We start from the raw sequence: 22,483 nt of genomic DNA on the forward strand, positions 1-22,483 counted from the left end.
TCTGGATTTTAATATCTCACTAACACAGCTTAGTTACTAGTGAGCTCGACAACTCCGAGCGGCGCGGTTGATCCGGCGATCGAGAACCAATCGAAATGGAATGGTGCGGTCTTTCTCTAGCTTGGGGCCGGAGTGAACAGATTTTTATTATTCAAGTAGTGTCAACTAAAACCAGTACTGTAGTATTTGAGTGAAGGCACAGCTTACTTGTGGGGAGATCCCTTTTCTATTTTTTCAAAAATAACTCGTAAACTGTGGTCCATAGCAAAAAATGTTCTTATATTTAAGTAATCTACTTTATCCATACAAAAGGCTCTATAAGCTTTCTTGCTGGGATCAATACTTAAAAAGATATTTAAGGAAGGTTGATTATACCAGGGGTATCCCGGCTTCATTTTTTATTTCTGATCTACAAAGTACCGGGTGACCCAATAAGACTGTTTCTCTGCCATATCTCGAGAGCCGTTCGTCATATGACTTAGGGGTAAAAAAAATTATTGGGTAAATCGGTCATGAAGAATCGCTGAAAAATAAGTTCTAAAAATGACCAACAGAGGGCGTAACCTGCCATCTTAAATCTTAAAATTGCATTTTCTTTAAATTTCGCATAATAAATTAAACATTCTTTTTTCATTTTTAAAGAGAACCAGTTTATCTATCATTTTCGTAAAAACAAAAACTCAGTTATTTCAAAAACAAGATGGCGTGGAGCGTTCAATTGTTTTTGCAATAACCTGCTTTAACTTCTTAACCGTTTAACCGATTATAAGAAATTTGGTATCGTTGAAAAGAGCATTCCTTGGGCAACAAGAATCAACCAAAATATAGTTGAATCCTCTCCGCTAGTTTTGACACTATGATCTAAAATCCTCAAAAATCAAAAAAAAAACAAATGGAATGATATGGATTTTTCTTTATGAAAAAGTAGCCAAATAACACCTAAAGAAGCCAGTGAAAACCGTTTTTCAAAATCGTTGCTAACCTCAAATATTGGGAAAATGAGATTCATTAATTAATAAAAATGCTTAAATTGTATCTTATTTGACGTATTTCTGGTATTTGTCGATGGCGCGAAAGATTGTTGGGAAAAGGACCCTACACTTTTAGGTAGGCCTTGGAAAATTAAACAAATGAAACACGATACATTATAAAATAATAACAGCCGTAATGTGTAAATTATTCTGCTGCGTTTACATTCAGAAAGTGCAGTTTTTTATATTTGTAATCTTTTCTAAAATGCCGATTTCTAACCAAGAAGCATTTAAAGTACGACACCTAATTCCGAGATTGTCTTCGACATTCAACTGTAGGCTCGAAACCCTGAAACCAGGGGCGGGTTACCTATCTTGCCGGAGCGGGATTACGCTAATCAAAGCTCTTCAGTTTAGAATCTATGCGCGATAAATGAATCGGGTTGACTTTATTTCCGTGTTCTTGTAATGTGAAGTTAGCGTAGAACCTGGGGGTTAAGTACACTACAATATTGTACTTAAAAAAATCATTGTTAAGGTGACCCATTAAAGGAAACAACATTAAGAACACCAACGCAACCAACAAACTAGTAATAACTATTCGATTGTATCGAAAACTAGTATCCAATCAAACGTGATATTAAGAAATTCATCAGAAATACAAAAAATTACTTTTAAACTCTGTTTGTAACGGTCTTTTGAGCTCAGAAGGGCGCTTTCTGCCTTTATCTGTAACAGATAACACAAACAAACAAGAGGGATAGTAAATAGCGCGGCACACAAATATTGCGGTATAGCAATGACTAACATCTGACACTGATCAGGTAAATCGAATACTACAACCGTAATTATGACTGGATAAGGATCAATAATTCAATTTACGTTTGTGTGGATTGCAAATGAACAATAGTTTATTTCCAAAATGCTAATTAAGAAGTAAACTTAATAATTAACTCTTATGTCTTATTAACCTTGTCTCTGTGCTACTTTAAAGAACCGGCAGACGACGACCTCTAAATTTCATATCTATTAAGATGCCAGTCGTCGCCATCGCCGTTCGTCCTAATCGATGTAGCTGCCACGCGGGCGGCCCAAGTTCGATTCCCGGTCGATGCAATTTTTTTAATTATATCTATTTAGCATTTCTATATTTCGCTGAAACGTTGGCGTAGGATGTCACACGGGCTCCTAGGGGCTAGTATTTCTAGTTCTAGAATCTAGAAGATACAACGTAAAATAGGGTCCTAACACTATCATCTAGGAGATCTGAGTTTGACAGAAGGTGAGAATTGATGTATTTATCTTTCTCACTACAGTACTTTGAAAAATGTATAGGTCTTTACGACCAAGAGCTGGGAACCACTAGAGTTGACACAGTGGCGTACAGTAGATCTATTTATTATTGTACAGGCGAAAAAGATTAGATTAGAACGGTATTTTATTTCTTACTGCTGACAGGCTCCTTTATTGCTTTTGCTTTAATTAGTCAACGAAAACTTTGAATAATAGGTATATTTATGGGCAAAAAACCAATTTCGACAAAAAATTCAAAGGGCTGTAACTTTTGATCTAGTAGTCCGATCTTGGAACTGTTTGAAATTATGGATTCTACAGGCCACATTCTATAAGAAAATATTTTTTTCCGGTCGATCTGAGACAATTTTTTTTCTGGGCAAAAAAAAGGCAGTTATTACCTTCCTTTTTTACCAAAAATCGACTGCACCAAAATTTCTCGGGAAAAAACTTTTTCTTATTAATTTGGGTGCGTAGAATCCAAAACGATTCGTACTTTTTCGATTAGACGTCTCAATCAAAAGTTATGGGCAAAAAAATTCCTGTTTTTAAAATTTAAAATTCTTATTTAAATTTTAGTGACTTTAGACTTTAACCAAAACCAAAATTGCTCTCTATATATACCTATATATTATTGCCTTTATTTTAAAGTGGGCGGAGCGGATAGCGGAGTATTACCTAAATACCTAATAGCTATGATGATAACTCAATTCTTCTGGGGGAGGGGGGGATATATCCCCTTCATCCCCCCTCGTAAATACGCCACTGAGTTGACAACGGAGACGAAGCGAACAAGATGATAATGCCAAAGTAGCTGCTTTAGAATTAAACAAGTATTTTCTCGAATTAGTATTGTTCAGCATAGGAAAATGTACGTATATACCGCTTCATTGCGAACATGAACGAAGATATGTCTAGTCATAACAAGCGATATCAAAGAAACATATTGTGGAAAGTCAGCGCGGTTGCCACGATCTCTTCGGACCTGAAAGTTTCCTTCCGTTTTGTGATGTCATTCTGGTTTTTCCTTAATTGCAAATAAATCTTTCGCTGTTCGATATAGTATATGAATTTTTATATTTGGCGATCTGTGTTATTAACGGCAACTAAATATCTTGTATAACAAATTAATCTGAAGGATACAATGGAACGAAACAGAAGTAACAAAAGTAATCGTCTACAAAATCAGGTTTCAGAAACGACCAAATGTACCTACCTAAAATCAAAAATATCGAAGCGATAATCTCCAAAAGGTTTCGTTAATACTTCCAGGAATAATGGTGTAAACAACTTCCATGTAAGTGAGTCACCAGGCAATGTAGATAGAATCACATGATTGGCTTGGTGGAATTTTCCAATGGGACTTTCCTTGCGCAATATTGAACAATCCAAAATTCTGCGGTTTCCACAAAGGATCTCGACGCACAATAACTAAGAAAGGAGTAAACCAGAAGAAAGAAGCCTAAAAAATTATTATTCAAAGTCAAATTTTGATACATAAAGTAAATGACCTTAGAACTTGTAAAACATTTACGCAAAAAGCGTCAGCGAAATATCTACAGTAAGAGAATAACTTCGCCATTAAGAACCCTTTTAAACAGGCATGACGAAAGTCGAAGAAAAAAATGGCGTGATTCTGGTCAGAAAATAAAAGATCACAACCTCTAGCGGCGAAAGAATGAAGTAGGATCAATGAAACCTATAAACACTCGGATAGCCTCTAGCGGCGAAAATAGAGAACTAAGATAATAACAAATCGACCCCAGAAATAACTTACACCTTAAGTAAACGGGTGCCTGCTTCAGTATCTGCTCTGTCTGATGAAGTAACAGAACCCCATCGTTTACGAGTTATTTAAAAAGAACTTAAAGGGACCGTTACCCCCCCCCCCCCTTCATCCGTTAACTCCAGTTCAGTTCAGTGATAAGTACGTAATCCAGTTCTAAACAGACTCAATAATTCTTTCCCTATTACCTATAGTGCTAGTAATAATGTTTAAGTAGTACCCCCCCCCCCCTCCCCACACACTCACCACAGAAATTAGGGGTCTGGAATGCCCCCAGCAAAGGAAGGCTCGACAATTTCTGCTCTATTCATTCTCATGGTAATCTTTGGGAAAAGGTAATCCAATTGATATATAAGTAGGGGGGGAGCAGCACGGTAACGTCCTCCTACACACGCGCTCTGCCTCAGGACTTTCGCAAATTGCCGTATGAGTGGCAACACTGAGAGGTTCTAACCCTGTATATAGGACTGACGATGTTGCACACATTCTTGAGAACTGGCAACCGCGCGACTAATTAGCTAACCATTTTTGAGGAAAATATAGTACCAAGGGGGCCGAGTATCCTTGGCAAAGAAACCCCTAGCACTCTCATGGTACAGAAAAACTAATTCAATCTTCATGTACCCCCCCCCCCCCCGCATAAGACAATACATTATTGTTTCTACTTTTTGTAATATGTACAAATCTCCCTACTCTCTCCATGACGTACCTGTATCCACACTATTTAGTAGCCAACCATTCCTACCAAAATACCCATTCCCGATGATCCTGCTCGGGCGCCAAACTGCAGTCAACTCGAATAATTGCAACCATTTATTATAAATATTCTATACAATTAACTGTACGCAGGCCAAGCATTTTCAATGCTAAAATTAAACCACCTACGGCGCATACGCGGGTTCATATCATCTTAAATTGTCGACTCAACAATCCGTAAATGTCCTTCATCAAATCTTCGGTACGGTTCAAGTCTAAAAGGCTCCTAAACATCGTATACCGATCGTGCTCCGCCATATTTCCGACCAAGGCGTACGCAACCGCCTCAATTCGAAGAATGTCGGTGTGCGATTCCAACGACCAGTCGTAGATGGTCGCCATGGAATCGGGTTGGAATTTAAAGGTCTGCACGGAATTGGTTAAACAGGCGCAGTAATCCTCCAATAAGTAACGGTCTGTTAAAATAATCACGTCCAATAGCGTTTTCAGGTTAACGTCGAACATGTAGACATCTTTGGTGTCCAGATCCAATCGCATCAGTAGGAACAGAAACTTCAGTCCGTTATTGCTGACCTTGTGCAGGCAGATTTCGTGCTCGCGAGCCTCCCGAAAGGTGCCCGACAGCATTTGGTTAAAGTACACCGACCTTTCGCACAGCAGCTCGCGATCTGCGTGCACGACGCTTCCGTCGTCCAACGTGAAGAAGACGACCGAGCAGCTCTCCCGCAACGCGTAGTTGTCCAGCTCCAGCTGAAGCGGAACGGCGAACTTGCTGCTCTCCTTTACCGATTTCGGATTGACGATGCCCAACTTCTTGCTCAGACAGGACAGGCCGAGAATGCTGCTGGCCTGCAAGTCGGAGTCTTCCCGAACCAAGCCCAGCAGCACCTCCAAACCGCCGCCAATGCGCATCAGCTGGTTCAGCACTTTGTTGTTGCTGAAAATAAGCGCGTCAGCCTTCGAGTTTCGAGCGTGGCGCACTTACTTAACGATTAAAGGTATAATCGGCACGATTTGCCGCTTGACTTCGTCGTTTCCTCGGTACAGCTGGTGCGCAATGTCGCCTTTTCCGCACTTGTGTTCGACCGTTACGGTGACCGTCTTCAAAATATCTCTGCCCAGCTTGTATAATTCGTCGCACGTGCAGCAAGAGTCGTGTGTGGACATTGTCATTTTGTAAACCGTCGGGAAAAAGCTCGACTGCATTAGCGAAATCAGATACTCTGGTCTCCTGTAAATTAAGAAACTCGGATGGAAAATCTTTATCGATCCGCTGATAAACGGCTCATTACGTAGTGCGAGTGGCATTCTGGTAGAACTTAACGCTGGTGAAAATCGATTTTTTTGTCGAGCTAAATCGATCTGCAGACGATGATTGGGTCATTATGCAGTCCAAAAGGCATTCGATAACTATCACCATAGAGGAAATACAATAAGAGTTACAAACAAATAGGATAAACTGACATTGCTAATTTTCGCTCAGTAGATGCTGTCATCTGCTTTTTAAAGGGGTGTAACTAACCGTAAAAATAGAAAATCGTACGTTCATTAGCGTGCCGATAAGCGGTCCCCTCGTTCTGAGATGGCGCTAGTTTAGTCGAGGAGCGCCTAGTTACGAAATGCGTTCTCGTAAATCTAGTTTAGAAAAACGTACGTAGTTCCTTCACTCTCACACTTTAGACTCTTTAGAGTTTCATTAAAATTTTTCTCTACGTTTTAAGACATAAATACAATTTCAACCGAAATACAGTTCAACAAACGCCCAACGTACTTATTTGGTTTCAGCAATGGAGCAATTTACGACATTTACTGTAATGGTCAACGCTCAACTGCAAGTGTACAATCTAATCTACTATGAAATATGACACTATCTATACAATGTGTAAAAGATAATTCGCTTAATTCGAAGAAATATGACAAAACAAAAGGCGTAAAAATTAGGAGAGAAGTTTTAATTTTGATATCTAGAATTTGAAATTATAAAGGCTCTCCTGTGTGGGTTGTTTCTTCAATTCTTCAACACGGAAGACAACTTGCATCTTATTTTTACCAGACCACATATGCTCTACAATTTAACCAGTAACCAGCAATGCAATGAAACGTAGATCGGCAAAGGTTGTACTTTTTTTTGTGTTTTTTAGCGCTGCTGCTATTGTTTTGCGTGTTCTCCGTCAGTCAGGAACTACTTTTACGGGAATGGTTCTAAACTTTTAACATGCGACAACCAATAGAGTCTATTAGTGGTTACGTCATAATAGCCCGCGAAATTCGAATTGCAGGACTTGTCTGTTTTATTGTCGGATATATATTGACCCCTATCGCCCTATCCATTAAGGATCACTTTTAAATAGGTCCTCTTTACGGGCTTATACTGACCTTATGCGCATTAAATAAACATATCGACCCTCTCATATCGAAACACTGATTGCTTAACTTTAAAAATAGTTAAATAAAATCCATTAATTGCGTTATAATTAAAAATTAAACATATGTCGGGTACGTTACGCTAATAAGCCCCCCAGGTATGATCATGAAATTGATAGAAATGGATAGAGGACACCTTAATAACACGTTTAGATTAAAAAAATTTGCGGAAGAGGGCCTAAATTTTCCACAATCTTAATTAAAAGTTCACCTCATTTTCTGGAAATCTGGTGTTATTTTACGTATATTTTGTAATTCTTAAGTTGGCGAAACTGAAAAATTTTATGTGATAGCTCTTTTTCCACTAATAAACAAAGGTGACAGTAAATTTTTGTAGGAGGTTATGTTAACTTCTTCGTCTACTAAAATGAAATATGCTGGATTTAACGTGTATATTAACAGAATGTAATAAAAGTAGTACAACAGGTATAATATACAATTCAATTTTAGGTTTTGTTCGACTTAAACACCAAATAAGCGACACTTCCATGTGACTAACATTTTAATAACACCACTTTTTGAAGCTTATACAGTCTAAACTTGAATGCATTAGGGAAGAAGGATGTCGTAGAGAAGGTTGCATGTGGCAAAAATTTCTTGGTATCGATCACCGAGAGGGGAAACCCGGGCACTTCCTGCATGTTTCATATGAATCGACGCTTAGCATCCACCGCCTAATACGGTCGAGAGGGGAAGGAACATCTCTCGCATTTTCCATGGATCGCAGCTACGTTAGCGATCACCGCTTAACTTGGAACGCTTATGAATCGCTGCTTAGCAATGTAGGATGTAGAGAACTACTTACTGCTATTATGGTATAATTAAAAACATGTATAAAGTTGTATATCATTGTTTAAAGTTAATTAAATCGTGGAAAAATAACATAACCTCTTAAGAAACTAACTAAAGTTGGCACTCAGGAATGTTAAGAACACCAGTACCAACTGAAAAACAATCATGAAATTTGGAGTAATATAACCTCACTTACGACGAAATGAAGTGAACTTTGAATGAAGATTGTGGAAAATGTAAGGCTTCTTCCGCAAATTTTTTAACTGATAACGTGTAATTAAGGTGTCCTCTATCCATTTCTATCAATTTCATGATCATACCTGGGGGGCTTATTAGCGCAACGTAACCCATATTGTCTACCATATTTACACTTTACGGTTGGCAAGATGGAATGATTATGATATGACCTTGTTCTTGTGTTTACATTTTCCCAATTGCTAGACTTGGTCGTTTACTTGCTTTTAAAGTTAAGTAATCAGTGTTTCGATATAAGAGGGCCGATATGCTTATTTAATGCGCATAAGGTCAGTATAAGCCCGTAAAGAGGACCTATTTAAAAGTTATACTTAATGTATTGGGTGATAGGGGTCAACATCTTCTACAGTAAAACAGCCAAGTCCAGCATTTCGAATTTCCCGCTCAAATTTGACGTCACACTAATAGAGTCATACCATTTTACATGCGCATACCTTTAGTGGCAAGTAAAACTTTTGAAAATGGGAAAGGCGAGGGGGGGGGGGGGAGCAACCACACGTTTTACCCATTCATGGTATTCTAATTAAAGGTCGCAACAAAAGGAACTGTTTCCTACGAACTATCGCCCTTTTTTCTGACACTGAACAATTTAGAAATTACTACAAACGAATTTTTGAATTTTTAAGAAATCTTTTTTGAACCTTTTTGAATCGATATTGAATTTTTTTATATTTAAAAAAACAGAATTGAATATGCTATCTTTAGATTGAAATATACAGGGTATGCCATTTAAATAAAATTAAGTTAGGTCCAATAACTTTTTCACCCGATAGTACTGTATAATTATTTATTTTGAAAACGGCAGATTATTTATCAATAATTTTCAAGAAACATTTTTTTGTTTCTGTTTTTACTAAGAATATATACGGTCATTCTAAAATTGAAAATTGTTTGATTTATCTCCGTATCTCTGAAGCAAAGATGTGCAAATTTTGATTTTACCATTGCAAGTCTGACCCAAAAAGAGCCCATAACGCCTATAAAAGTGTCGAAAATGGGACACCCTGTACATGAAACACTATGTAAAATTCCAAAAGGAAAATAAAAATGTATTTTCATTTAAAAAAAAGTTGTTGGTTTTAACTTATTTTTGAGCATGTGCTCTTTTTAATCTTTAAAACTTAATACGGTAAAATCAAAATTTTCGCTCGGGTAAGAAATACAGGGAAAACCACAAAATTGTTAATTTCAAAATGATTATCGGCCCGTATTATAAAGCATACTTGACTTTGTTGTCAGCTAACAGTGTTGTTAAGACATGTGATTGGATGTTTTACAAACAATAACGTCATTCTTAAGCCGGCCCGTGTGTCGCAGTTGAGTTGAAGCTGGACTACGTTACTAAGGGTCCCTGGTTCGAATCCGGGTACGGGCATGGGTATTTGTAAATGTGTAGTGGGTTAGGTTGGTAGAGCAGCCTTAGCTGAAACCACGCCCACTCAATACTAAAGACAACAAGTTAAAAAAGTAAACGATTTACAAAAAGCGCATTTCCACTTGCATTCATTTCTCATTTGTAAGATGCAACTTCTGTTAAAATCCTCAAAAACCGGCCACAAATATGAAAGATAGTGTTGCATATGTGCAATCCATTTTGATGTCCTACTTCAATTTCTGTTTATAAGAAGAATTTCATTTCAATGCTTTCATAAATAAGAAAGTAGACACTGCGCGTGCGCAAACCTAAATTTTGAAACTAACGTTAGATTTTTCTTTGTTTCATGTGGCTATCTATCAAATTTCATTTAAATGCTTCCATAAATAAAAAAGTTTGCAATTCGGTTTATAATAAATTAGTCGAGATGCGAAAAGGGCACTGTGAATTTTGAATTGATTCGACTCAACTTTTGGCATTGCGTATTATATGGCTAAAGCTATGCCCATATTGAATTTGAAGTTAGACGACAGTTTTAGGACCTTCTAGGCCATTGTTTAGCAACAAACAGTGATTTATCTGTTTTTAACGCATTTTTTGCACATTTATTTGTAAAACGGTGGCTTTTAATCTCACATTGGCCGGCGGGCTAGCTGGCTGGCAGCAAATGAGACCCCGTACAAGATCCCTTGTAGAAAGATGAGGAGTGTACCTTGTACCTACCGGGCCGCATAATTAACAATTCTTTAGGGGCGGGGCTACATGATGTGGGGTCGCTGACATCCGGGCGCCATCCCCGACGTGGTTTACTAACGTGGTGATTTTTCAGTTTTTCCTGCAGAACAAGATAAGAAAAAACTAAAAATCACCACCTTAGTAAACCACGCTCGGGGATGGCGCCCGGATGTCACTGACCCCACATCATGTAGCCCCGTCCCTAAAGAATTGTTAATTATGCGACCTGGTAAGTACAATTAGTACACTCCTCATCTTTCTACAACTGCAGAAGAAGACTAAAAAATCACCACGCGGTTACCTTTTGAAAAAGTTACTTTGCAACTTTTATGTTGCAATATAACTGGCTAATAGAAACTGGTCTACCACACAAAAATGCGCTGATGTCCATTCGATCTCACACGATTTTTTTCTCATAACGTCATATTTAAATTTTGTTTATGTAGTTTCAAAATTTGGAAAATGGATATCAATAGTACGACCGGACGCGTAACATTAATTTCTACAAAAAAAAACTAAATAGACTTTGTTCGAAGCGAATAATCGGACATGAAGATTATTTGGAATTGTATCGGAAGTAGGTACTGCGAGAAGTTTAAAAATTGGTTTGAAATTTCCAACGAGCAAACGATCAATTTATTAATAAACCTTATCTATAATGGGCGGTACAAATCTGGTAATCTTTATGTACTCGAATTTAAATGGGGACAATAAGTTTGTCAAAACCCTCAACAAATTTATTATTTAATGAACCTTCTATAGGTACTTTTAATTGTTGTGTGCGTATTGGATTTCGTTTCGCACATTTTATAGTATTGCAAGTAGGTAATAAATTATGACAGAGTACAATCAATGTATCCTCTTGAAAGGTCGGGCAATAAAGAAAAGTGAAAAATTCTTTCATTTATTTAAAGAGAATGTACGTAAATTTATCAGTTCAAGGTCAGACATTATAAATGATTTCGTAAAGCCGAGGGTTTGAGTGGCTCATAAACGCGCTAATTCAGATACCCAATTTAGTGATCTGTCCTACATAACAGGGGGCGCTGAATGAAAATTTTCCCTAAAGTCACTAGATATAGAAAGTACCGCAATCATCCGCCATTTTTGGGCAAATTTGCTACCAACTTAAAAAAATTGACAAATAAAATCTGAATAGCTGTAATTTTTTATAACCTAACTTCATAGTACTGTCATGTTTTATAAAAATATATACAGATATCTCCAAACAGGTGGAACAATCCCTAACATTAAAGTTACTAGAATCTGGTAACTTCCGCCATTTTTGGGCAAAAATCATGCGTTCTCTCTCTAACACACGAGCCCAATGGATTGCGGTACTTTCTATATTTAGTGACTTAATTTTCCCTAAAGTCACTAGATATAGAAAGTACCGCAATCATCCGCCATTTTTGGGCAAATTTGCTGCCAACTTAAAAAAAATTGACAAATAAAATCTGAATAGCTGTCAATTTTCATAACCTAACTTCATAGTCATGTTTTATAAAAATATATACAGATCTCCAAACAGGTGGAACAATCCCTAACATTAAAGTTACTAGAATCTGGTAACTTCCGCCATTTTTGGGCAAAAATCATGCGTTCTCTCTCTAACACACGAGCCCAATAGATTGCGGTACTTTCTATATTTAGTGACTTTAATTTTCCCCACGCTTACATCGCCATCTACTTATGAGGTGTGTGAAAGGTGGCCACAAATGAATAAGCGCCTGGAACTCTTATTGTATTTACTCTATCTATGCTATCGTTGAACGTCTCTCTCTCTCTTCTTTTCTTTCTTTCTCTCTTTCTTTCTTTCTCTACCTTCTCCTTTTTTTAAAAACCTACCTTGCGATCATTTTAACCAAAGATACCGGATCGACCGCACGGAACGCGTGGTTGCTGGGAGCACAGAGCATGAGTAGCCTTAAAAGAAAATCAGGGGGACTGATCAACTCCATAGGCGCGGGTCGCAGCGCTTGAAAGTACTGTACAAGATTGAGTATTTTGGCAACCATCTCCTTCTTGAGAAGTGTAGTGCTCGTATCGGCCAGCGTCGACCCTGAACAATTTACAATATTGTAGTCGGTCCCTAAAAGACGCTCCAAGTTACCTGCGAGACTAGAGCGTTCGTCCCTTTCGTCGTTATGGGGCGAATGCGGGGTGTCCAGGTCGTCGACCGGTTGAACTTCGCATTCAGCGTCGCTACACACAGGAGAATAATCGTCAGAATCTGACTCAGTCGCTGTAAAATTCGAATACCTATCTGATTATCTAAATAACGTTTGGCCCGGCCAAGTTAGTGTCGCAGCGAAAGAATGGCGCATAATTGACCCAATGGAGCACATACCGCGAAACTGGCAAAGTCTTATTCCTAACAGGGCGCATGTATAGGTTTCAGCAACCCGCATTCGTCAGCGCGGGCGCCAAGTTCAAGGTCGTCAGTTAACAAATCAACTTGTAAACAGATAAACAGGGTCCGTTTCTCAATAAAGCTGTTTATCTGCTTTCGCCGTTTTTTCGCTGGTTTTGCAGTAGAAAACCTGTCACGTCAAGTTGGCAGGGCTTCCACAACGTACAACAAAAACAAAACACGCGCTCGTTCGTTAATTCCGTCGTACGTTGCTGCGGTTTGTTACGATGATATCGACCTACCTTCCAGTTCGCTGATATTCGGACTGGACCACGGACTTTGACTTCCACTCGAGATCAATGATTCGCAGTAGGGGCTCGACGCCCTGTCGAACGTTAACTCGACCACCGACTTCGTACTCCTACATCCCATCTTTCGAGGGCTCTACGCAAACACAATTAGTACCTACTACCTATCGAGTATCCCCCTACTACTACCATTGCGGTAAGTAGTAGGGGGACACTTCGCACTTACGTCCGTAGTCGCGTTGTGCCCGGACGTTTTCGAATGGCACTCGTGCACCTCGTGATAACTCGCGTTCGCTCCCAATATCAAGTCCAATTTCTTCACAAGTATGCCCGTTACGGCATTTTGTAGCATGAGCAGTGCGAAGTTGTCGGACGTCACGTAAACGTTCAAAGATGCGACGATTAGTGTGCTGTTTTTTAACTAAAAAAACAACACGAACGTTTCATACAGAGTTGCCACACCGTGCAACCTACCATAATGTCGGACATGCTCTCGAAACTATCCAGAATTGCAAGTAACGCCACAATTACCGTATTCACCAGGGCGCTTTCCTGAATCAACAAGCTCTGTATGAAATAACACAGACACTTGAGACATTCGCGGTAAGCTTTGTCTACAAATGGAAGGGATGAGATCCGCACGATTGTCGCGGGGCGATACCTTCGTAGCCGTCCGAAAAACCGCTGGGGTTTTTCAGTTTGTCGATGAGACACTCGGATATCGTGCCCATCGGTAGGTCAGATCTCGATGTCGTTATGTGCTTCAGGTTTATAATGATGCGTAAAATAACGGTCGGGCATAGCTCCACCATTTTTCCCAAGCACAGCATCGCGTCTCCACCTTCGGCGGCTTGCAACTAAACGAATCATTTAACATACCAAACATGGCGGATGGTGACGCTTAAAACAATTGACGTATTTCTGCCCTTCCAAGATCCTACAGATTCCAAATCTTTACAGATTCAAAATTCCCAGATTTTGAGAATCTCCATAATTCCAAAATGAAAAGATCCCGAAATTGTAAGACCTAACCTCATTTTTGTAATAACCACCCTGTATATTTTAATCTAAAAAGATTGTATATTAAAGTTTCTATTCAAAATTGTTAACACACCAGGGATTAGGTATATTAAACCTAGATTGAAATGATTCAAAAAAATTCAAAAAAGAATTGAAAAAAATTTGAATTTGAATTTTTTTCAATCTTCTTTGTGGCGCTATGAAATAATATTGAATTTTTAAGATTCAAGTGATCAAACAAATTCAAAAAAGATCCAAAAAGATAACAAAAGTTTTAAAATAAATTAAAATTTGGTTCAAATGACATTAAAAATCAAAAAATTCTGAATTTTCAAAATCTTTTGGGTCGTTTTCAAACTATTGGCTTTGTTTTATAGCTTTGACAAAATTTTCATATCCTCTATTCAGACAAAAATAAACAAGGTGTTCCATTTTAAAAAATGAGATAATAAATGGGGAGGAGTGCTCTTCACACATAAGAATTTAAAGGCCACCTGATTTTGAGGATTTTCGAGGCCACTTTCTACCCTTCATGGTATTTTAATGAAATGTCAGCATATTAAATTCTCTATTCGAATATAACATCAGGGATTGTATTAAACAAAGATTCATCCAAAAAATTTAAAAAAGATTAAAAAAATTAAAATATGGTTCAAGTGATTTAAAAAAACCAAGATTTTTAAATTTTTCAATTTTTTTAAACTTTAGGAACGTTTTGAATTAATCAAGTGATTCAAAAAGAATCAAAAACGACCCAAAAAATGAAAATATGGTTCAAAAAATCAAAAATATTTTTTAACTTTCCGATTTGTTGTATCTTTTTTTGATCGCTTTGAATCAATATTGAATTTTTGAAGATTCGAGCGATTAAAAAAATTCAAAAAAGAAAAATTTCTCAATTTTTTTATCTTTTTCGGATTGTTTTGAATCAATATTGAATTCTTGAAGACTCAAATGATTCCAAAAAGATTACAAATATGGATCAAATTTTTTTTAATATTTTTAGGACGTTTTGAAACAGTATTGAATTTGTTGCGTTACATTTGTGAAAAGAATTTCACATGCTGTTTTTTAAACAAAAGTATACAGGGCGGTCCATTAAAAAAATGAGGTTCGTGATTCAAAGAGATTTAAAAAAAATTAAAATATGGTTCAAATGATTTAAAGAATCTTTTTATTTTTCAATTTTTTTAATCTTTTTGGACAGGTGAATCAATATTGAATTTTTGAATATTTACGTGATTCAAAAACATTCAAAAGATCTAAAAAAATTAAAAACGATCCAAAAAAATGAAAATATGGTTCAAAAATATAAAAAAATTTTTAACTTTTCGATTTGTTGTATCTTTTTTGATCGTTTTGAATCAATATTGAATTTTTGGAGAGTCGAGTGATTACAAAAATTCAAAAAAGAAAAATTTCTGAATCTTTTAAATCTTTTTCTGATTGTTTTGAACCAATATTGAATGTTTAAAGATTCAAGTGATTAAAAAAAGATCCAAAAAGATTGCTGTTTTAAATATGGTTCAAATAATTTTAAATCAAAAAGATTTTTGAATTTTTTAATTGTTGTGTTCCAGTTAAAAAAATGAGGTTAGGCAAAAATAGGTCTATTGTTTGTATGATCGTGCCACTACCTGCAAATGTAACATACTCACTTCAGAAATGGACTTCGGAACATTGTACTTCGAATAGCTGTAAATCAATCGCACGGCGGCCAACAGCAGATCCACCTGCCTCTTCCTCTCGATCCACAATGGTGTCCAACGCACAAGCACAACACCAACAGCATTCAGCACGCCCAAATCGATCAACCGTGCTATGGTCTCCTTATTGGCCAACTCGCGGAGAGCGCGAATCGCACTCATTATCGCGGCGGCATCTTCGGAGTTGTCACTTTCCGCCTCCAAATTCGGCGAGGACGAGGTCTTTAGGTAGTTCACGATCCGTTCGACAAGGTGCAGGCTCGGTTCCTTCTCGATTATGGTGTTGGCGAACCGATCCCAGTGCTGGCACATGTTGCCGATTATGCGGAAGACACGCACCCGAATACTATTAACCTCGTGCCGCTTAATCAGGCTATTGAGATGATGGACCAGATTATATCGGTTGACCTACGAGAGACACGTTCGTCACAAATGCGAGAGACCGTCAACTTACGGAGATTCGAACGAAATTTCTCTCCATGCAACACCGACCGAGTATGCTCAGCGAGACGTTGATGATCGGTTGTCGTTTCTGTTGTAAGCACGAAATCAATACTTTGAGCGAGTCTTTCTCTTGGATTTTTTTAATGGATTCTTTGACGGCGGGCAGGGGGCCCTCCAGGTGATTTCGTATCGTCATCAGTGTCTTGAATAGCTCACGGTGGTCGGCCGATAAGCGAAGATTATCGGTAGCCCTTTCGAATTCCTCCATATTTGTAATAATTTCACTTTTTCTATGAAGTTTGGTAACATAATACCGAGATCCAAAAGTGAGGTTATGTAAATAATGTTGACGGAAGAATTGGCTGCATTCAGAGTAAAGTGTTAGGGAGCGATCAGTGATACACGTTACGTATGTATGTATCGTAGTAAGCAGTAGTAAGGTGTATATAGTATACAGGGTGGAACCTCTCAAAGGCCTGCTTCTATTCTACTTGCAGGGAGAGAATGTAGAATGAAAAGCAGGAAGGACGAACGATGAAATCCCATTCAAATTTGAATGTCATTCAAATAAAAGCGTGGGAACCGAGAAATGGCGGGAGTCCACATCACTCTCTTTACCTGTGCGAGACGATAAAACCATATTATCATTGTTTATTCAGTGAATAAACAATGCCATTTGCCATTCATTATAAAGTATTGCAATTTGAGTGTAAACAAAAATTAATAAAATCGGCACTTTGCCTTTTAGACTAGGCCAATTTACAATCTAGGTAACCTACAATGGTCTAAAGATCACCAACATTAAATTTATAAATAAACCTTCAATTCAATGTTAAATCAGTGAAGAGGAAGACAGCAATTTGAAATGTCCACCTTGAAGAAGGTTAACTTAAGATAGATAAGAGCAATAGTGTAATACGATAAAATTGCAGATTCTCTTGCGAAATGCACCAACTCTGCTTAGAGGTGCAACTTCAACAGCTGTTCAACCGAATCCTGATGTATCCGGGGGGTACAACTTCGGTAAGATACGAACGATCTCTTCTTGTAATCTTGAGATTAAACAGTGCAGCTTTGGATGACACCCAGCGCGAGGTGCAAGCGTTGGCACGTAAATTCGCGAGGGAGGACGTGCTACCGGTTGCAAGTCACTACGACAAGACGGGCGAGTATCCGTGGCCGCTCGTGAAAAAAGCGTGGTCCCTTGGTCTGTCCAACTCTCACATACCGACACAGTACGGCGGTATGGGCCAGTCGACCTTTAACGGTTGCTTAATCACCGAGGAAATTGCCTATGCGTGCACCGGTGTCGGAGCTGGGATCGAAGCATCGAGTCTCGGGGTAAGTTTGGACAAAATGGTGACGTAACGTGATGCGGAATTGCAGCAAAAGCCGGTACTGCTGGCGGGCACTGAGGAGCAGAAGCGGAAATATCTGGGACGACTGACTGAGGAACCTTTAGTGGTGGTAAGCGCTTGCATGTTAGTAGAGCATATACAAGGTGATATTCTTGACATCACCTTGTATATACTATACAATTCATATTCAACAAATCTACATTTCCCAAATTTTCGTAGAATAAAAGAATTTATCTTTGGCCACTTTGTGTATACAAGAATAATTTGATAAAAATGGAAACGACAATTGCATTTTTGAATATTGAAACATACAAGAATTCGCAGCTTTTTTGGAAACACCCTGTATGCCATGCCATTTATCAAAATATTTTGGGAGAAATAATATTGAAACAGTATCAGGGGAGTTTTCTAAGCGTTTGCCCAATTAAGAATTCTGATTTTTTTTTAGACACCCCGTATACAATATCATTCAATGAAAAAAATTGTTTCATTGAAATTTGAAACATCCTATACAAATGGAAATAAGAAACGCATTTTTGAATATTGAAACAGTATCGGGGGAGTTTTCTATGTCCGAATAGGAATTCTGATTTTTTTAGACACCCCGTATACAATATTCAATTAAAAAAATTGTTTCTTTGTAATTTGAAACATCCTATACAAATGAATATAAGAAACGCATTTTTAAATATTGAAACAATATCATGGGAGTTTTCTGAGCGTTTGCCCGAATAAGAATTCTGATTTTTTTTTACACATCCGTATACAATATTATATTCAATTAAAAAATTGTTTCTTTGATATTTGAAACATCCTATGCAAATGGTAATAAAAAACGCATTTTTTTATATTAAAACCGTATCATGGGGGTTTTCTAAAGGTATGCGTGAATAAAAATTCTGATTTTTTTAGACACCCCGCATACAAATATTCCAAAAAAAAATTGTTTCTTTGTAATTTGAAACATCCTATACAAATGGAAATGGAAACGCATTTTTGAATATTGAAACAGTATCTGGGGAGTTTTTTAATTGTATGCCCGAATAACAACTGATTTTTAGACACCCCGTATACAATATTCAATTAAAAAAATTGTTTCTTTGATATTGAAAACATCCTATACAAATGGAAATAAAAAACGTATTTTTGAATATTAAAGCAGTACCGGGGGAGTTTTCTAAGCGTATGCCCGAATAAGAATTCTGTTTTTTTAGACACCCCGTATACAATATTATTCAATTAAAAAATTTTTTCTTTGTAATTTGAAACATTCTGTACAAATAAATGGAAATATGAAATGCATTTTTTAATATTGAAACAGTATCGGGGGTTTTTCTAAGCGTTTGCGCGAATAAGAATTCTGATTTTTTAGACACCCCGCATACAATATTCCATTGAAAAAATTGTTTCTTTGTAGTTTGAAACATCCTATACAAATGGAAATAGGAAACGCATTTTTGAATATTGAAACAGTATCTGGGGAGTTTTTTAATTGCATGCTCGAATAACAACTGATTTTTTAGACACCCCGTATACAATATTCAATTAAAAAAATTGTTTCTTTGATATTGGAAACATCCTATACAAATGGAAATAAAAAACGTATTTTTGAAAATTAAAGCAGTATCGGGGGAGTTTTCTAAGCGTATGCCCGAATAAGAATTCTGTTTTTTTAGACACCCCGTATACAATATTATTCAATTAAAAAAATGTTTCTTTGTAATTTGAAACATCCTGTACAAATAAATGGAAATATGAAACGCATTTTTTAATATTGAAACAGTATCGAGGGCTTTTCTAATCGTTTGCGCGAATAAGAATTCTGATTTTATAGACACCCCGTATACGATATTCTTCAATTTAAAAAAATGTTTCTTTGAAATTTGCAACATCCTGTACAAATGGAAATAAGAAACGCATTTTTGAATTTTGAATCAGTATCATGGGAGTTTTTTAAGCGTATGCCCGAATAAGAATTCTGATTTTGTAGACACCCCGTATACGATATTCCTCAATTAAAAAAATTGTTTCTTTGAAATTTGCAACATCCTATACAAATGGAAATAAGAAACGCATTTTTGAATATTGAAACAGTATCAGGGGAGTTTTCTAAGCGTATGCCCGAATAAGAAAACGCATTTTTGAATATTGAAACAGTATCAGGGGAGTTTTCTAAGCGTATGCCCGAATAAGAATTCTGATTTTTTTAGACACCCCATGTACAATATTCAATTAAAAAAATTGATTCTTTGTAATTTCAAACATCCTATACAAATGGAAATAGGAAACGCATTTTTGAATATTGAAACAGTGTCGGGGGAGTTTTCTAAACGTATGTCCGAATAAAAATTCTGATTTTTTTAGACACCCCGTATACAATATTCAAGTTAAAAAATTGTTTCTTTGTAATTTGAAACATGCTATACAAATGGAAATAGGAAACGCATTTTTTAATATTGAAATAGTATCTAGGGAGTTTTATAAGCGTATGCCCTAATGAGAATTCTGATTTTTTTAGACACCCCGTATACAATATTCAATTAAAAAAATTGTTCCTTTGAAATTTGAAACATCCTATACAAATGGAAATAAGAAACGCATTTTTGAATATTGAAACAGTATCGGGGGAGTTTTCTAAGCGTATGCTCGAATAAGAATTCTGATTTTTTTAGACGCCCCGTATACAATATTATTCAATTAAAAAAATTCTTTCTTTGAAATTTGAAACATCCTATACAAATGGAAATAAGAAACGCATTTTTGAATATTGAAACAGTATCGGGGGAGTTTTCTAAGCGTATGCTCGAATAAGAATTCTGATTTTTTTAGACGCCCCGTATACAATATTATTCAATTAAAAAAATTCTTTCTTTGAAATTTGAAACATCCTATACAAATGGAAATAAGAAACGCATTTTTGAATATTGAAACAGTATCGGGGGAGTTTTCTAAGCGTATGCTCGAATAAGAATTCTGATTTTTTTAGACGCCCCGTATACAATATTATTCAATTAAAAAAATTCTTTCTTTGAAATTTGAAACATCCTATACAAATGGAAATAAGAAACGCATTTTTGAATATTGAAACAGTATCTAGGGAGTGTTCTGAACGTATGTCGGAATAAGAATTCGGATCTTTTTGAGAGACACCCTGTACACCATATTTTTGAATTAAAAAAAATTTTTTGCAAAAATGCATAAATGTGCACCTTGTATGTATGCAAACTATCAAACGGAAACGCCCTATATATATTATTTTCTTGTAATATTTTCATTTTACAATTTACAATTAATAGGGAAAAATTATGTGTAAGTATATTAAGGGGCCTGCCGTCATTTTGACATACTGGTTGACGAAAGAGAATATTATATACAGGATGCACGATTTTTTGTGCAAAAACTATATACATAAACACAAAGTATGAATTGTTTTCATTATTCAATTCAATTAACTTGTGCTTGGATGCCTTTTGGTCTTCATAATTCACCTGCTACCTAGAAGGAAATATTGCAAACATTGGCTTGGGCAGCAACCAATAACACGAATCTACAGCACGTCTTCGTTTCCAGTCGTATGCAGTCACCGAATCGGGCGCCGGCTCTGACGTGAACGGTCTCAAGACCAAAGCCGTAAAAAAGGGAGACGAATGGATTTTAAATGGTCAAAAAATGTGGATTACCGGCGCCGGTGTCGCCAACTGGTAAAAGCTAGCTGGGCGGGAAGACGCAACTAACCGCGGTGTTCGCAGGTACTTCGTCTTGGCACGCACGGATCCGGACCCGAAAACGCCCGCGAACAGGGCGTTCACCGGGTTCATAGTCGAGCGCGAGTGGGACGGTGTCACGCCTGGTCGTAAGGAGATTAACATGGGACAGAGGGCGTCGGACACGCGTGGGATAACGTTCGAAGATGTTCGCGTGCCGAAGGAAAACGTGCTGTTGGGTGAGGGTGAAGGATTTAAAATTGCGATGGGCGCTTTCGACAAGACGCGTCCGCCGGTAACACGCTTTACTTGCTTAAAACGCGCAGAACTCAAGCTTAGTTTATAGATTGCAGCCGCAGCCACTGGGTTGGCGCACCGTGCACTGGACGAGGCATCGAAGTACGCTCTGGAACGCAAAACATTCGGCGTACCAATCGCGAGCCATCAAGCGATAGCGTTTATGTTGGCCGATATGGCTATCGGCGTCGAGACGTCGCGACTCTTATGGCAGAAAGCGGCGTGGGTTGCCGATCTGGGTCAGCGTAACTCGTACGAAGCGGCCATTGCCAAAAGTTACGCAAGCGACGTTGCGAATAAGAACGCCAGCGATGCCGTACAGATATTTGGAGGGAACGGTTTCAATACCGAGTATCCTGTCGAGAAATTGATGCGGGATGCGAAAATATACCAGATTTACGAGGGCACCTCCCAAATCCAGCGTATTATCATATCTCGACACATCATCGATCTAGCTAAACGCTCAAATTAGAGCAGCTCTTTAAACGTATTTTTACCGAACGTATATTAATAAATTATGTGTTTTTTATATAGGAACTTTCCTCTTCGTCCTTCTGGTTCTAATTCTAACTTTTTGCGAAGCGGTGTCTTTAACTGTTTCGTCCCTGCAGAGGTAAATGCTGGAGTGTTAAAAGTTAAAATTACTTACAGAGGCATTCATCTCGAAAATGAAAATGAGGTTACCGTATCCAGGACCTTCAGACACCTTTTGGACTGGAGAAGGTCAGGCTACTTAAGGCTGTATTACATGTACTTCATGTAAGAGACTTCGGAATGATATTTTTCACAAATGGGAAAAGAGTGTAGTTGCTTTGAAATCTATTTGAGCGTAAACAAGAGAACACTGTTATCACCAGACCTCTAAGAAACGTTTCTCCACCACCTTTTCCCCTCCATTTGGGGTAGATATACGGTTCCGGTCACGAAATACCAATGTTGAGCGAG

General features: G+C 37.5%; 2 protein-coding genes across 2 annotated transcripts; one reads left to right on the forward strand and one right to left on the reverse strand.

Annotated features, from left to right (window-relative positions):
* Positions 1–4,848: 4,848 nt before the first annotated feature.
* On the reverse strand, positions 4,849–16,575 carry LOC116181504. Its single transcript, XM_031501884.1, has 10 exons — positions 16,190–16,575; positions 15,688–16,143; positions 13,671–13,866; positions 13,484–13,623; positions 13,236–13,430; positions 13,004–13,145; positions 12,462–12,593; positions 12,197–12,410; positions 5,753–5,998; positions 4,849–5,704 (listed from the first exon to the last, which is right to left on the reverse strand). The coding sequence occupies exons 1-10, from the start codon at positions 16,445–16,447 to the stop codon at positions 4,951–4,953; spliced, it is 2,733 nt and encodes a 910-aa protein (XP_031357744.1). The 5' UTR covers positions 16,448–16,575; the 3' UTR covers positions 4,849–4,950.
* Positions 16,576–16,762: 187 nt separating this feature from the next.
* LOC116181518 (probable medium-chain specific acyl-CoA dehydrogenase, mitochondrial) lies at positions 16,763–22,075 on the forward strand. The gene is made up of 7 exons (XM_031501909.1): positions 16,763–17,062; positions 17,112–17,202; positions 17,252–17,520; positions 17,566–17,646; positions 21,108–21,238; positions 21,287–21,536; positions 21,588–22,075. Exons 1-7 carry the CDS (start codon positions 17,045–17,047, stop codon positions 22,008–22,010), a joined length of 1,263 nt encoding a protein of 420 aa, XP_031357769.1. The 5' UTR covers positions 16,763–17,044; the 3' UTR covers positions 22,011–22,075.
* Positions 22,076–22,483: the final 408 nt, after the last annotated feature.

Source organism: Photinus pyralis, unplaced genomic scaffold (assembly GCF_008802855.1).
Source record: "Photinus pyralis isolate 1611_PpyrPB1 unplaced genomic scaffold, Ppyr1.3 Ppyr1.4_LG9, whole genome shotgun sequence".
Taxonomy (NCBI): domain Eukaryota; kingdom Metazoa; phylum Arthropoda; class Insecta; order Coleoptera; family Lampyridae; genus Photinus; species Photinus pyralis.

Coding starts and splice junctions, on each gene's coding strand:
- LOC116181518 (XM_031501909.1), top strand. Junction 17,647..21,107: donor CTGAGGAACCTTTAGTGGTG/GTAAGCGCTTGC, acceptor CTTCGTTTCCAG/TCGTATGCAGTCACCGAATC. Junction 21,537..21,587: donor TCGACAAGACGCGTCCGCCG/GTAACACGCTTT, acceptor CTTAGTTTATAG/ATTGCAGCCGCAGCCACTGG.
- LOC116181504 (XM_031501884.1), bottom strand. CDS start 16,447: ATGGAGGAATTCGAAAGGGCTACCGATAATCTTCGCTTATCGGCCGAC. Junction 13,624..13,670: donor TTTTTCGGACGGCTACGAAG/GTATCGCCCCGC, acceptor TTCCATTTGTAG/ACAAAGCTTACCGCGAATGT. Junction 5,999..12,196: donor TTGGTTAAAATGATCGCAAG/GTAGGTTTTTAA, acceptor CTTAATTTACAG/GAGACCAGAGTATCTGATTT.